Source organism: Carcharhinus amblyrhynchos, chromosome 6 (genome assembly GCF_965287045.1).
Source record: "Carcharhinus amblyrhynchos chromosome 6, sCarAmb.v2.hapA, whole genome shotgun sequence".
In the NCBI taxonomy this organism is placed as follows: Eukaryota; Metazoa; Chordata; class Chondrichthyes; order Carcharhiniformes; family Carcharhinidae; genus Carcharhinus; species Carcharhinus amblyrhynchos.
Window position 1 is genome coordinate 77,094,106 of NC_137329.1, and position 15,368 is coordinate 77,109,473.

Here is a 15,368-nt window from a genome sequence, read left to right on the forward strand (position 1 = left end):
AATTTGCAGATCTTTGGACCAAGAGAGGAAACCGGAGCATTCCGGGGAAACCCACACAGACACAGGGAGACCATGCAAATTCCACACAGATAGCCACTCAAGGCCAGAATCGAAGCAGGATGCCTGGTGTTCTGAGGCAGCAGTGCTAACCATAGTGCCTGCATGTCACCCTTCCCTGTTGTGCTAAACTAACCAGCCTCTTCTGAAACATTAGTTTCTGAAAATCCATTACCCACCCACAACTCTGTTGCTTTTACTGATAATATTAGGTGTGGTATTAATTCTGAATAAAATTGGAGTAAAACCATTCCTTATAAAAGGGCTGCCTCTTATTCTTCATCCTGGCTTGTGGATTTAATACCTGAGCCAAATATTGACCTAATGAGTGACCATGTTACAACTATGAATAGCTCCCTCTGATGGACATAGATGCAACTCCACAATAAAGTCCTAAACATGATAAATTCAACAAAGAGGTTCAGCATATTCTGAACCTTCCAAGTGCCCTTATGTCACATTTCTTCACTCCAGTTTAGATTTGCTTATTCTTTAGTGAGAGCTTGTACTGTTTGGTGATTACCTTGTAACATCTTTTTCTTCTCCATGTTTCAGTTGGATGAGGGATGGCTTGATGATGACCGGAATGATTTTCTTGATGAGCTACACATGGATATGTTGGAGGAGCAACACAATCAGGCAATGCAATTCACAGCTACTGGCCTTGAGCAGGTAACATTCACGACAGCCTTTGAACAGACAGGCATCTGCTATTTGTCATCAACGATATTATATGATATTTATGCTTGCATTTAAGTGCCAATGGTAGACAGATTTATAGTGAAACAACCCCCAACCTTGCCCTGGGTGACATTAATTTTAAAAAGCATTTCTGCCTTGCAGACCAATATGCTTCTGACAGTTCCCTTATATCAACCAACTGAATCATTCTTAATAGAGCAAATAGTCACGTACTCTTGCCATGGTCATGATTTTTGTTGGGAATTAGCTATCATTTTTCCTTTTGGTAAAGCTCTTTCCTCAACTCTAATGAGATGGAACACTTTTTTTATTGCAGGATCCCAAGCATGAGTTGAATAGTACAGGTTAGAGAATCACAGAATGAAACAGCACAGAAGGGGGCCTTTTGGCCCATTGTGTCTATGCTGGCTCTGCAAGAGTGACTCAGTTAGCCCCATCGCAACCACCCCCCTCCCTTCCCCCACCCAACCACCACTGCTACTGTGCTCTTTCCCCACAGGTTAGGTACAGAATAGAGTCTCTCTGTTATTTACCAATAATCTCATTCCGCACTAAACTCAAAAAAATTATCCTTGCTGGATTGTTGTGACGTTTCCATTCACTATGACAGCTATTCTTTTAGATACTGAGTGGAACGGTGAATCAGTGTTCAAAATTTGTACTTCACTTCTAATAACTGAGTGGAGATGGCCCCACTCAGCTTGCGAGGGACCTCACTTGAATATTTCCATGGCGTTTTCCCGGCTGTCTACTATATTCCAAACAGGAATTAGCAACATATCACAAGCAAGATTTTGTATTAAGCTTCTCAATGTCTGACAGATGGAAGCACTCCTCAAGGAGAAAGTGGTCCTTCAGGCAACAGATTACCAGCCACCATCTGCTGCTGATTTTCTCCTGTATGACATCTAACATTGACAGGATTTGATCATCTATCCCTCAATTCCCTGTTCTTCCTTACCTTGCCACAATGAGAATCAACCAGGAATCCAGAAACCAGATGCCCATAACTATTCGGATTTCCCATCGCAATTCCTGATAATCTCAATTCCAACTGGCATTGGATTTGGTCTCTAAATGGAAATAATGCCTAATAAAACCCAGCACTGATAAGACTCCCCTGAACACTTGAAACCAATTTACTTGTCTGATTATCCTTTGATCTGCATCCAAGCAGTCACTTCCTGTACTCTTGAAAGGAATACCAGTGGTGAGGTTGCCAGTGTGATGGTGCCAACTGGATCATTCTCAAACAGGGAGTTATTAACATTAGACTGGCATCCAACCCACACTTCAAAAGATTCAGGCTTGACCTGCATTCATACCAAGCAGATTGCTGAACAGTGGAACATCCAACCTGCCATCTAAGATGTACACATACATTGCTGTGCAGCAATCCAGAAGATACTGCATTTAAGGTACCTTGTGTCAGCTGCATGAAAAAATCGAAAGGTACTGCGCATTGAAATGAACATGCTATCCCATCACGTCAGCTAAGTATTCACAGCAGCTCCAGTGCTCTGACTGTATTGGCTTTAGTATTAATGAGGATTACTAACATGAAGTAAAAGACCTGATTATCAGAGATATAAATTATAGCAAATGTCTCACACGCACTCTTCCACTTCCCACCCCCAACCACATGATTGAACAGAAGATTGTCAGACATCATATCATTGATTGCTATTTATCATAGAAACTTCTAACATGGAAGGAGGCTATTCATCCTATTTTAATTGTGCTGCAAAGAGCTGTCCAATCAGTTCTACTCTCTTGCTCTATCCCCAAAGCCCTTTGAAAGTTGCTGTTTAACCTGTGTCCACTCCCCTTTCAGGTACTGCGGTCCAGATTATAACCTCTGCATTTTAAAAAAAACTCTTCATCCCACTTCTGCCTCTTTTACTAATGACCTGAAATCAGTCGCTGACCCCTCTGCTACGGAAGTATTTTCTCCTCCTTTACTCCGTCAAACCATTTTTCAGCTTCAGTAAATCTCCGCTTAACCTTCAGTGCTCTAGGAGAACAATCTCAATTTCTCTAGTCTAGCCTTATTGAAGCTGCTCATCGCTTGATACCATTCTAGAAAATCTCTGTTGTATCCACTTCCTGAAGTGCCCAGAATGACGAATCTGTGATCTAGAAACATTTGATACAACTTTCTTATTTTGTGCCTGTATTTATACAGCCAATTATCCTTTGTTTTCTAATCACATTTTCTATTTCTCCTGCAACTGTCAAAGATTTATGTAGAGTCACCCCAAATGTTCTGTGTTGCAGCTTTTAGCATTATACCATTTTGTTTAAAATGCCTCCTGTTTTTTCATCTGAAGTGCATGCTGTTTGTGTAAAATTGTATCTGCCTTATGTCTGCTTCTGTCACTTTCTGCCCTTTCTCCCTTGTCCTTCTGGACTCCACTATCTTCCCCATTGTTTACAATTTCTCCCAAATTGTGTTATACCCAAGTCCAGGTCATTAATGTAACCTACACTGTGATTATTGAAAGCAGTCCCATTCAGATCCAAGAATGGTGTGCTAGGCTGATTCAGCATTAATTGTGAAGTGTATCCATGATGATTTGACATCACTATAATGCAAATATTTCTTTCTAAATTAAAGTTGCTGCTTCAAGGGGATGTAGTGTGCAAGGAGGATACTCAATCCTCGCAAGTCTACTAAGAGCTGGAACTCACATCAAGCACTTGTTCAATCTTTTTCCTGTTCCTTTAGAAATCTTCTTAAAACCCAATTCCTTATTACAATTCCCTCTTCTCAGTACTTTTTTGTTTGGTACAATGTTGATTTATTTGGTGTGATGTTTTGCTATGCTATGAATAAGGGATATGTAATAACAAGTACAATTCAAAGCAACTGGTCATTTCCTTGCTGACTCTAAATTATTTTTTTTAAATCAATGCAGAAAAAGCATGAAGAAGATGGTGGAACAACAGACACGGCAACCACCTCTTCGAATAACCATGAGAAGGACAGTGGGTTGGGCCGCACGGACGAGAGTGTGAGGAATGATGAAAGTTCAGAGCAGGAGATAATGGGAGAGGAGCAGAACAGCACCTCACTGCAAAGTCAGCGGGATCTGGGCTACAGCCAGGACACTCTGGGTAGCAGCGAGCTCCAGTGTAATGAGAGCTTTGTATCTGGGGAATATAATGACTCAGATTTTGTGGGCACTCAGGATGAGGAATGTGAAAGATTCAAGGAACTTCTGGAGCTGAAGTGCAAGATGAGCAATCGAAGCCAGTTTGACCTTTATTACTCCACAAGCACAATAGAGTGTGGCAGGAGGCAGCAAGAGGTGGTGGATCGGGAGCTGGAGATGCTCAATGAGGAACTGAGGAACATTGAACTGGAGTGCCAGAATATCATGCAGGCACATCAGCTGCAGACAGTAAGGGAGGATTATGGAGATGTGTGGTCAATCCATGGTAGTGGGTTCAGGAACTACAATACCAGCATAGACACACCAAGGGGAAAGCTGGCTGACATAATGGAGCACCCTGAGAAGTCAGACAAAGATAGTTCCAGTGCCTACAACACAGCGGAGAGCTGCCGCAGCACGCCCTTGACTGTCGACAGGTCACCAGACAATTCACTCCAAAGAATCGTCAGCATCACCAACAAGAAGAACCTGCAGAGCTCCATCGAAGCTGCTCAGGCTTCATCTAGGCAGAACAGCAGAGAGGCCAGCCCAGCTGTGAGCAGCTCCTCAGAAACCCCAGAAACAGCTGTGCCTGGAGAAGACACGGAGAATGTGACAGAGGGGAGCAAATCCGGAGACCAGGAGAAAGGAAGCAACCAGCACGTCCCCTATCTGTCGCCATACCACAGCTCTCCGTACAGACATGTCAACATACCTGCCCACGCAAGACACTACCAGAGCTATATGCAGCTCATTCAACAGAAGTCTGCCGTCGAGTACGCCAATAGCCAGCTCAGCCTCGTCAGCATGTGCAAAGACGCTCAGAAAGCCACAGCCGAGTCCAAGATGGAGTGGAAGGTGAAGATCCGCAGTGATGGCACTCGGTATATCACAAAGCGACCTGTGCGGGACCGCCTGCTCAAGGAACGTGCCTTAAAGATCAAGGAGGAGCGTTGTGGAATGACGACAGACGACGACGCCATGAGTGAGATGAAGACCGGCCGCTACTGGAGCAAGGAAGAGCGAAAGCAGCATGTGGTACGAGCCAAGGAGCAGCGGAGACGGAGGGAGTTCATGATGCGCAGCCGGCTGGAGTGCCTCAGGGAGAGCCCCCAGAGTGGCAATGAAGGGAAAAAGGAGGTGAACATTATCGAACTGAGCCACAGAAAAATGATGAGGAAGCGCAACAAGAAAATCTTTGACAACTGGATGACCATCCAAGAACTAATGACACACGGTGCCAAGTCTCCAGATGGCACAAGAATCTACAATTCCTTCCTGTCGGTTACTACTGTGTGAAAGGGACTCTTTTTATAAGGACACTACCGATTTGAGGTAGAATACAATTGCCTCGTTAAATGTGGCATGTCACTTTTTTCTATCTTGAGAACTGCTTCTAATCTGATACGGTTTTTACAAGCAGTTGCTGATCACTTTTACAAAATGTATTACAATTTGTGGTACCATTTGTCTGTAGGTTACAACTTCCTGCCATCCAAACCATGATCTTCAATCCTGTTATTTGTATTAAAAAAAGGGAGCCATATTTCATATGATACTATGCCTATGTAACTTAAGAATCTGACTTTATTACAAATCCATTAATCATTACACAGGTTTCTTTTGTAATGTATGTTTATGTTATTAAAAGTATAATTATAATGCCAAACCGCTCCCCCCCCGCCCCCGAATAACTTTGCATACTTGGCCACATGCATTGCGGTGCTCGCTTTCACATTACTTTCTCTGCTGTCAGGTGGAGCATAAACTATTAACATCCAAGCATTTAACTTTCACCATTTGTTCAGCCATGTATTGTACAATTAGACTGTAAATTAAAATGTATTGTCCAAGTAAAGTGTAGGTGGGTGAGTGACTCGTACTCTAGTGGAATTGATGCTGTAGTCAGGTAAATATGTGGTTATTGTGAAGATGAAAAAAAAATAAATTATTGCTTATATTTGAAGAAATGCATTTTGCAGAGTAAATGTTATTGTAAAATCTTTTCCTGCACTCATTACCAAGTATCTTCCTGTTGATGTTGAACAGGCTAAACCAGCTTCAGGAGAACTGTTACTTTAAAGACCACAGTCTACAATCAATAACACTTCAATTGCATTTTTAGTGACTGAATTTTCCAGAGGCTTCATGCTTTTTTTTGCTAATTTCTGTGTGGTGGGTTTTAATTACCAATCAAACCCACATACACATATTATTTGATGTTAGAATGAGGCCAGTGTGTGTAATAGACATATTAAAGAGGACAAGAAAATGCACTGGCATTCTCATCGCACATGGAAGCAAGCCACCCATCCTGAGGTCAGGTGCTTTGACTGGGCGAGCTCACAATCAAGTTATGCAAATCTAATTTGAAACAAAGTGGTTGCTGGCAGGCAGGGCACTGTGTTTCTTCAAGTGGAACCATTTGCGGCAGAATGCAGGCGATACCGGATTGCAATCCAAGAAACCTTTTGAGCATCTGGTATGCAATCCTTGCACGCTATCAGGGAGGATTTGGATATGGATCTAAGCAATTGCCTTCAGCAGTCTTATGAGTAAGGTTTGAGCAGCTGTCTTTGGAGCATGCAGCAAGGGTAGCTAGGAATGTTGATTTGAGTTGCGAGATGGTATGTGACAAGTGGAAGGCTCACGGCATTAAGCGGACAATTTTAAGGATTTATCAGGGAAGGAAAGATAATCATGTATATGCTGGCTTTAATTAGCCCCACTCCCCTGCCCTTCACTAATACCTACAAATATTTCCCTTCAAGGATTTGTCCAGTTCTCTTGTTGAAGTTCCCTACTGAATCTGCATCCACCTACCATTCAGGCAGTCAATTCCTAATCCCAACAGTTTGCTGTGTGAAAGCAATTTTCTTCTTCCTCTGATTTTTTTGCCAATTAACTTACATCTGTATTGTCTGGCTATCCATCCTTCTGCCACTGCAAACTATTTCTCTTTATTTACTCTTCAAATACTTGATGTTTTTGAGCTCCTCTGTTAAACCTCCCCTTAACTCACTAGGAAAAACTCCCAGCTTCACAAAGACATCTCATGGTATTGAAGTCCAGCATCCTGGTACCTATCATTCTAACAAAGCTTTTGATTTATTATTGTCACGTGTATTAGTATACAATGAAAAGTATTGTTTCTTGTGTTTCTTATACAGACAAAGCATACTGTACACAGGAGAGGATGCAGAATGCAGTGTTACAGTCAGAGCTAGGGTGTGGAAAAGGATCAACTTAATACGAGGTAGGAAAAGAGGTAGAATAAAGTTTTTGAAGCAAAGAAAGAGAGTAACAGACAGAATTAGAGGGTATGCTTGGCACAGTTTGCAAGAAGTCACCTCACTCTGGCGCCATCTTGCATTTCTCATCTGCAAACCCTCTAAGGTCTTGACATTCATCTTAAATCATTGCCTGCCATTATTGTTTATCAGGCTTTAGCATAACTTGCTTCAAATTGTGCGTTTTGTTCTGGAGCTAATGTTAGTTACAATGGGTTGGGGAGAAATTGTATCAGCGAAATGGCATTAGATTTAAGCTTCAACTTAGTTTTTGGGGTATATTGTGCAGGTACCAGATTGGCCTAGTTTAATGTTAAGTTTTCTAGATTTTAGCTGGTTTGTGCTTAAGCATGATTGCAGAAGTAAATGGTGGTCCACTCTATTTAATTGCTTCATTAGATTTCATGTTGGTTTAATTGATTAAATTTGTTTTCTATTTAAATACACTTTGCCCAGGGTCAGCAGATAGGAGGCCAAAACTGGCATAATATTCCCAAGCTCAACTTCCCATCTACCAGGGATTCCTGCTGGGGAAATCCTGTTGTCAGCCTAAACTGGGTCAGGCTGCAGACTGACCTGCATTCATGGAAGAATGGGCCATTGATGCTCACACGTGGTTTCACACGTGAAAGGTGAGATTCTGAAGGCTGCTGTAACTCCTGAATACCCCCTCCCCCTGCCAGCATTTCAATGGCAGAGGCAAAAGAGATTGATAGGAAGTGTTTGCAGGTTCAGAGATAGGAATGGCTGCTATTTCAAAATGCGATCAATTCTCATCACAAACCTTCATAAAGGACGAGGTTCAATTCATAAACCACGGTGCAGCAAACTGCATTTCATTGGGTTCATCCAATAATATTTCGTTGTTATCATACAGCCACACAAATCCTTAATTAGAGTTTAAGCAAAGGGGCATCAGACTGGTGATTCCTTTTTTAATGGGCACAGTGGAAAGCATTGTACAGGAAATACTTATTAATGCCTTGACTTCAAAATGATTTATTGCTACAGTGAGTGTTACAGGGGTGGGGGAGGGGGGAGAATCCAGCTGTGGAATGGGCAACGATATTAGCATTACACTCTGAGCCGGAGCTTACTGCATCAAACAAGGACAACTAATGGCATTTTTACATTCTAATTTTACTAATCAATATGACTAATGTTGGAATTGGTAGAGCCATATGCTCTATAAAAAATGTATTTTAGTATAGAGTGAGGAGGACTGCACTGGGTAAACTAAAGCCCATTTGAAAGACACTTATGCATTGGTGTTCAGCTCCTAGGAGACTAGCCCTCAAATGGAAGCCTGCAACCTCTGAATATCGCTGTCTTCTTTTTGCCACACCTTTCTGTATCACTGGAGGGCCATCAGAAAGAGTAAGTGTCCAATTTTCCACACCTATCATTATTCCCAGGACCGACAGTAAGTCATCAATCGGGTGAAATCTGAGGTATGGTGTTTATTTGGTTTTTTGAGGATATTCATAGTAATTAATGCAACACTGCAAATGCAACTTGAAACCACAGTGAGGGAGATGAGAGAAACTGCATAAGAGTCTCACAAGCTTTGTTTGAGTCATTTCTATCCTTGACACCCAGTTTAAACTGCACAAGACCGGATTAAAATCCGAATAAATTTGAAAGCTCTTTGTACTGATGCTAAACTTAGTCTGGAATGCACTGTAGCAATATTGTGCAGGACAAAATTGTGAAAAAGAGGAATCTCTCACTGTTGGTGACTATATCATTTGCCTGCTGCCACTGACAGACTATCAGCATGAAAGTGCCTTTAGAGCTTTCTCGTGCAATTGCAATCTGATAAACTCCTACTGCCTTTAACTACATGTTAATAACAGAATCAGACTGCTTCATTATCACAATCAATTTACTGAAGAGTTTAACCGAAGGTCCCAGGAGACCACCACTTACCAACTGTGTTGAAAGTGGATGTAGTGTTTTACGTTTTAGGGCTATGCATACAAGTTCTATTGAAACAGAAGCTGTGTCTAAATCCCAAGCCACCTGAGTTACCATTTGATTATAGATGAAGTGAAAGTTGACATTTTGCTCTTGCATTGACAGCTTTCCTCTCCACTTAATTTTCAATGATGTCAAACAACTAGATCCTGTATCATGTGTCAGAAATTTGACAATGGCACATTGCATAACAACTGCATGACTTCACTTTTCACTATGGATGTTTCATCATTACATAGCTTTTTGAACTCTGGTCCTATTGATCAAAGTAGTGATGTATTCTGGCATCTAATGTTTCTCTTCTACCTTGAACTCAGTTATTATTGATATAGAAGTAAATCTTTTAATCTCAGAATCCTGGGGATTTTGAACAGACTATTAAAACTGCTGTTCAGATTGATATACCACGTTCTGATAGTAATTATGCTCAAATACAATAAAATTCATCCAGGTTTAGAAATTCAAGCAATTATCCCCAATCAATGGACAAATATCAAGATTTTGAATCAAGTTCTCAAGTGGCCCAAATTGAGCAATTAGAGATACTTTTTTTCAGAATTAAAAAAAATCAAATAATGAATTCATGTATGTGATCATGACCTTTTTTTGCTTTCTACTTTCCTACTTCCATTACTAGTTTTGTTCCTCTCACCTTCACTGGATCAAAATCCTATAACTCCCTCCCCAGTAGCATTGTGGGTGCAGCTACGTCTCACATGGTAGGTGCTCATGGACGGCAATGGTTCAAATTGGCAACTCATCGCCACCTTCTCAAGAGCAATCTGGAATAGACAACAAGTGGCAGCCAGTACAGCAGCACCCACATTTCATGGACAAATGCAGGGAGACTTTGCAAGGAGGTGGGGTCAGCACAGCTGAAAGAACAGCTGCTAATGATGGGGTTGGGGGGGGATTAGGAAGTGTGGAGGGGGGAGTAGGAGGTGAGTGGGGAATTGGTAGGTGAGGGGGTGGTTGAGAGGCAAGGCGGGTTTGGGATATGAGGGGGATGGGGAGATTGGGAGGTGAAGGGGTTAAAGTGAGGGATTGGGAGGTGAAGGGGAATCAGGAGGTGATAATATGAATATTCGTTGCATTTCTGTTTATGATGATTTTCAATGTTTTGCCAAGGGGGGAATTGGGAGACGAGAGGGGAATAGGAGGTGAGGATGGATTGGGATGGGGTGATTGGGAGGCAAGGGGAGATTGGGAGGTGACGGGATTGGGAAGCGAAGGGGGTTGGGAGGTGGAGGGGATTGGGAGGTGACTGAAGAACTTTCTCTGAAGGCTCTCTGACAAATCAGAATGCATTTACTCCTCAAAAATTACCTGTTGTGACCTCTTCCTGTGCACTAATTGAATCTACTTTAAATCCATTTTAAATCCATTCAGCAGTTTGCTGCAGTAATCCATGAATTCAGGTGCTGAACATAATTTGCACACTATTTCATGCAGCTCATTTGTATAAATATACTTTATTCATAAAAATCTGAAAGAGATATGACAAAACATTTAAAATCATCATAAACAGAAATGCAATGATATTCATATTTTCTCCAGAGATCAAGATTAACTTGGAGCTGTTTCAATTTGGTAACGAGAACATTACAAACATTTCCGTATAACAAAGGCAAAATACTGCTGATGCTAGAATATCAGCAGGCCTGACAGCATCTGTGGAGAGAGAACAAAGCTCATGTTTTGAGTTTGGATGACGCCCAATGACAAATATTTCAATACTTTTTATTCATGTTGACAATAATATATGTCATTTCAAGGGATCCACTTGTGATTTAGGTTTTCTGTAAGAAACCAACATAGGCCAAGTACAGCAAACATTTTGATCCATGTTGCTGGCAGTAGAAGCACTGTGATTGGCCTCACTGTCTTCAGTTAGGGTAAGAATAATCAACCTTGGCATGTTCTGGAATCCTACCGTCCCATCCGCCATGGAATCGGAGCAGGTAAGGAATAGACTATGGAAATGTCCAATGACCTCAGGCGGGAATTTCTGGTCTCGCTCGAGTGAGGCCGTAAAATTCTGCCAACATGTGTGCGTGAAGGATGATGGCAGAATCAGTTTTGATCTCACCTGTAATCAGAAAGAGCTTTCTGATAATCACTCATGATGAACAGCCACTTGTAGAAAAGACTAGAGCTCATTACAGTCCATAGAACTGAGCTCCAGCAATAAGACAACACTTTCTGGAGAGAGGAGGCAAAACAATTAATTAGGTTACTGATTGTGAATGCTTCAATACTGAAAACGCTATTGTTAAGGGGCTTGTAGAAAGTCTTTTCATCCTTTTGTGGATGTACAATCTAGCAACCGTTTTAGTTGAAATCAGAATTAAACTGGAGTAATTGAGCAAATTAGTAAGAGGAAATATGGAGTAGACAACGTCATTCATTAGTGTTGACGTGATATTAAAACTTTGATGCAGATAATGGCAATTACATTGATTCTGTCTGAACTGCACATATCCTGCAAAACGTGATTCGCATCCTAATCGCCAAACACTCAAGTGATTTTGCTTTCATTAAGGGAGAACTTCTAATAAATCTTTGTATTACCCCCATCATCTTTTATTCAGAAAAGATTTTTATTTTCCCAAATAAAGAGCTTCAACGTCTAAATGCCTGTGTGTGCACCCAGACAGTGCAGATAATAAAAATTGACCCAACATGTAGATTCCCAGAAATTCATCTGTTAATTCTCATTACCGGTATATAGTCCGGGTGGAAATGTCAATTAAATGCTATCAAGCTTTTGGGGATTATGCAGCTTGACGAAGGTTTTAGGTATCAGCCTTAACGCCAGCTAATTAAGTCGCCGGCTTGCAGCTGTTGGGAGGCTCGAACAGGTATAATTAAAACTGAGCAGATGACAGCAGTGGCATTTGTCAGATTCATGTGGTGTTAAAATCCCAGTCCTGACAGAAATGTCAAACTGATACTAGTCCCTATCTTTCAAATATGTGTGAGCTTAAGCAAGCAGCACTTATCAGATAAGTGCCAAGCGATAACCTTAAGAAATCCCCCCCAAAAAAAGCAAACATTAAATATTCAATTTCATAATCTAGGTAAAGACCTTCATTTTGTAGCCTTTTAAGTGGTGGAACATGAAGGAAAGGTGATCGATTGGTCTTCCCTTTCCCTGTAGTGGCAGCTGAATTTGCTTTATTTAGCCAATATCTCCATGTTCATTTCTCCTACAGCATAGGGAAATATGTTAGTCTCAAAAGCAACACTGGAGATGAAGGAAAAATTTATGGTTAGAATATACCTTCCATTATCTCTGGATGTGCCAAGGTATTTTCCAGTAATGTGTTGATGTTTTGTCTCTTTTACTCTGCAGGTGCGTCGGTCCACCTTGTTGTCTAATGAGGGGCATGCACACAGTGGGTCGTGCGTGGGCTGCTCTTGGATGTTTCGAGAGTGGCCTAGTACTTTGCGACGTTGTGTATGCTTAAAACTGGACCAGCAGATGGGCACCACAACAGCTCAGTGACTATCACTGCTAGCTGTGCAGATACATGGATTTGGGCCAGTGTCTGTGGGAGTTTGCGCGTTTTCCCTGTGGTTGTGTGGGTTTCCTCCAGGTGCTCCGGTTTCCTCCCACACCCCAAAGATGTGCTCTTAGGCTGATTGGTGTAACAAATTGTCCCTAAATTATTCTCCCCTGAAACTGGTTTCCAATGGGGGTACCATAAGCATAGACACGGGTCAAGGGAGGTGTAGGAAAAATGCTTTGTTAAGATGGCGGCGCGGGCTCGTTGGGCCAAAGCGCCTGTTTCCCGTGCTGTGTTGTTCTTTGTTCTTTGTACAAACACAGTCACTGTTATAATGCAGGGAGAAGCAGCAATGAATTTGCACATATCCAAGTACCATAAGCAGAAATGAAATAAATTACCTGATATTAATGTCCCTAATCCTCCCCTCTCAAGATAGTCAGAGATTAGACATGTGAGTGAAGATGTGTATCAAGAACCTGGTGCATGGTGCTACTTGGAAATTCCTGGCAAGTTTAAACTTCTGAGCTAGAGTCAGTGACACAGTACTCACTGGGTTTGTTACTCAGGAAATGTTAGCTCAAAGGGTGGTGAATCTCTGGAATTCTCTGCCCGTTGAAGTGGTGGAGGCTGCCTCGCTAAATATTTTTAAGAAGCGGGTTGATGGGTTCTTGATAAGAGAGGGGATTAAGGGTTATGGGGAGAGGGCGGGAAAGTGGAACTGAGCCACGACAGATCAGCCATGATCTTATTGAATGGCGGGGCAGGCTCGAAGGGCTAGATGGCCTACTCCTGCTCCTATTTCTTATGTTCTTATGTTCTTATTAAAGCCTAATCTAACATATACTATGTACTGACTGCCACCCGCCCCCCCATCAACTGACACCCATCCCCCCATCAACTGACACCCATCCCCTGACTACTCCACTGACTGGACCTGACTATCCCCCTGACCATGCATCGACTCACTGACCTGAATATTCCCCCTGCCCAACCAATTACCACCCATCCCAATCAAACCCCGACCTGACTACTCTTCCGACCACCCAACTGAACCTGATAGCCCAGAAAACCCAACTAGCACCCGACCCAACACACCTACACCGACCCGATTCAATGATACAATTCAACTCGTTTCCCATCACACCATGACCACTCCATTTAGCCCAGTACAAGTATGCCCCTCTGATCCAACTACCCCACTAACCATCTGACTAGCCTCCCTAACCTGCCTACTTACCCCCAAGTGGATCTAACTATCCCCTGCCCAGACTACACCACCAACTAACTGACTACTCCCCAAATTAACTACATCACCAACCAGACCCAACTACCCCTGCCCAGACGACCCAACTAGATTCAACTTGAACCAACTACCCACTCCGACCACTCGACTATCCTCCAATCCAACCCAATTTACTCCAGATCCAACCCTACCACTTGATTATCCCTCAATCATCCAATTAATACCCCCATACTTGATCCAACTAACTTTAATCACCCAACAAAAGCAATTAAAGGACAAATCTAAGGGCTCGGTACTTGAATGCATGTAGCATTTGAAACAAAGCAATGAACTGATAGAAATAAAAAAAGTACAATCTGGTAGCAATTGCAGGAAGACAGAGTGGGCCCTGAGTATTGAAGGGGACATGACTATAAGTGCTTCATACACACACACACACACACACACACCCTCCACACACATGCCCTCCACATACACACACAAAACCCCTTCCCACACACACGCACACATGTTCCCTCCACACACAGACACCCTCCCCATACAAACACACGCACACATGCATATACACATGCCCTCCACACCCACCCATAACCACACACCCAATCACCTGTACAAACAGATCAACAATCAAGTTGCAGGACACCAACAAAATTGGAAAGATGAAACAAGATGGGGTAATTCAGGAGACAATGATGGCCCAATGCCCAGTTTTAAATATTGTTTAGGATTTAGGTCAGTTAGGAGTTCCATGATTGAGCTCCTGGAGAGAGTGACTGAATAGAGGGGACTGTATAAAAATATTGATCGCATTATTGTGAGGACTAGGGAGAAGGAAGAGATCATGGAAGATGTATTTAGAAGTGAGGACGAATGAGAGAGAGGGGAAAAGAGAACTGATTTGCATTTAAATAGCACTTCTCACAGCGTCGGGACGTCCCGAGCAGCTTGCAGATGAATTACCTTTGGAAAGTGGGCGAAACAAGGTTGGAAACACATTTTATTATCTTTAGGCTGCAACAAGCAGAATGGATTGCAATGTCCAGGGAATGAGGAAATGAGCAAAGGCCACAGATAAGTCTTTATGTTTTCAATTTGCTGATGTGATCTGGTCGCTAATTTGGATCCAGATGAATAATCATTTTTTTAGCATTGTCTGTGAAGATAGATCATGGTAAAACAAACAGCCGTAGAGTATATTTTAAAATAGGAGAGGAAGAATTAGGAGCAGTGGAAATGTCCAAGAGCTTTAAGTTTCTAGGTATCCAGATCGCCAACAACCTGTCCTGGTCCCTCCATGCCGATACTGTAGTTAAGAAAGCCCACCAGCACCGCTACTTTCTCAGGAGCTAAGGAAACTTGGCATGTCTGCTACGAATCTCACCAACATTTACAGATGTAGCATAGAAAACAGTCTTTCTGGTTGTATCACAGC

At 42.2% G+C, this 15,368-nt stretch overlaps 1 protein-coding gene across 3 annotated transcripts in view; it reads left to right on the plus strand.

The window, feature by feature from the left end:
* Positions 1 to 5,865, plus strand: part of pdzrn4 (PDZ domain containing ring finger 4) — a 463,702-nt gene extending 457,837 nt beyond the window's left edge. For all 3 annotated transcript variants that reach the window (XM_080190726.1, XM_080190728.1, XM_080190727.1), the window contains 2 exons: positions 613 to 729; positions 3,678 to 5,865. In XM_080190726.1, the coding sequence (XP_080046852.1) occupies positions 613 to 729; positions 3,678 to 5,213 (1,653 nt within the window). In that variant the 3' untranslated portion in view covers positions 5,214 to 5,865. The remainder of the gene's footprint in view (positions 1 to 612; positions 730 to 3,677) is intronic.
* Positions 5,866 to 15,368: the final 9,503 nt, after the last annotated feature.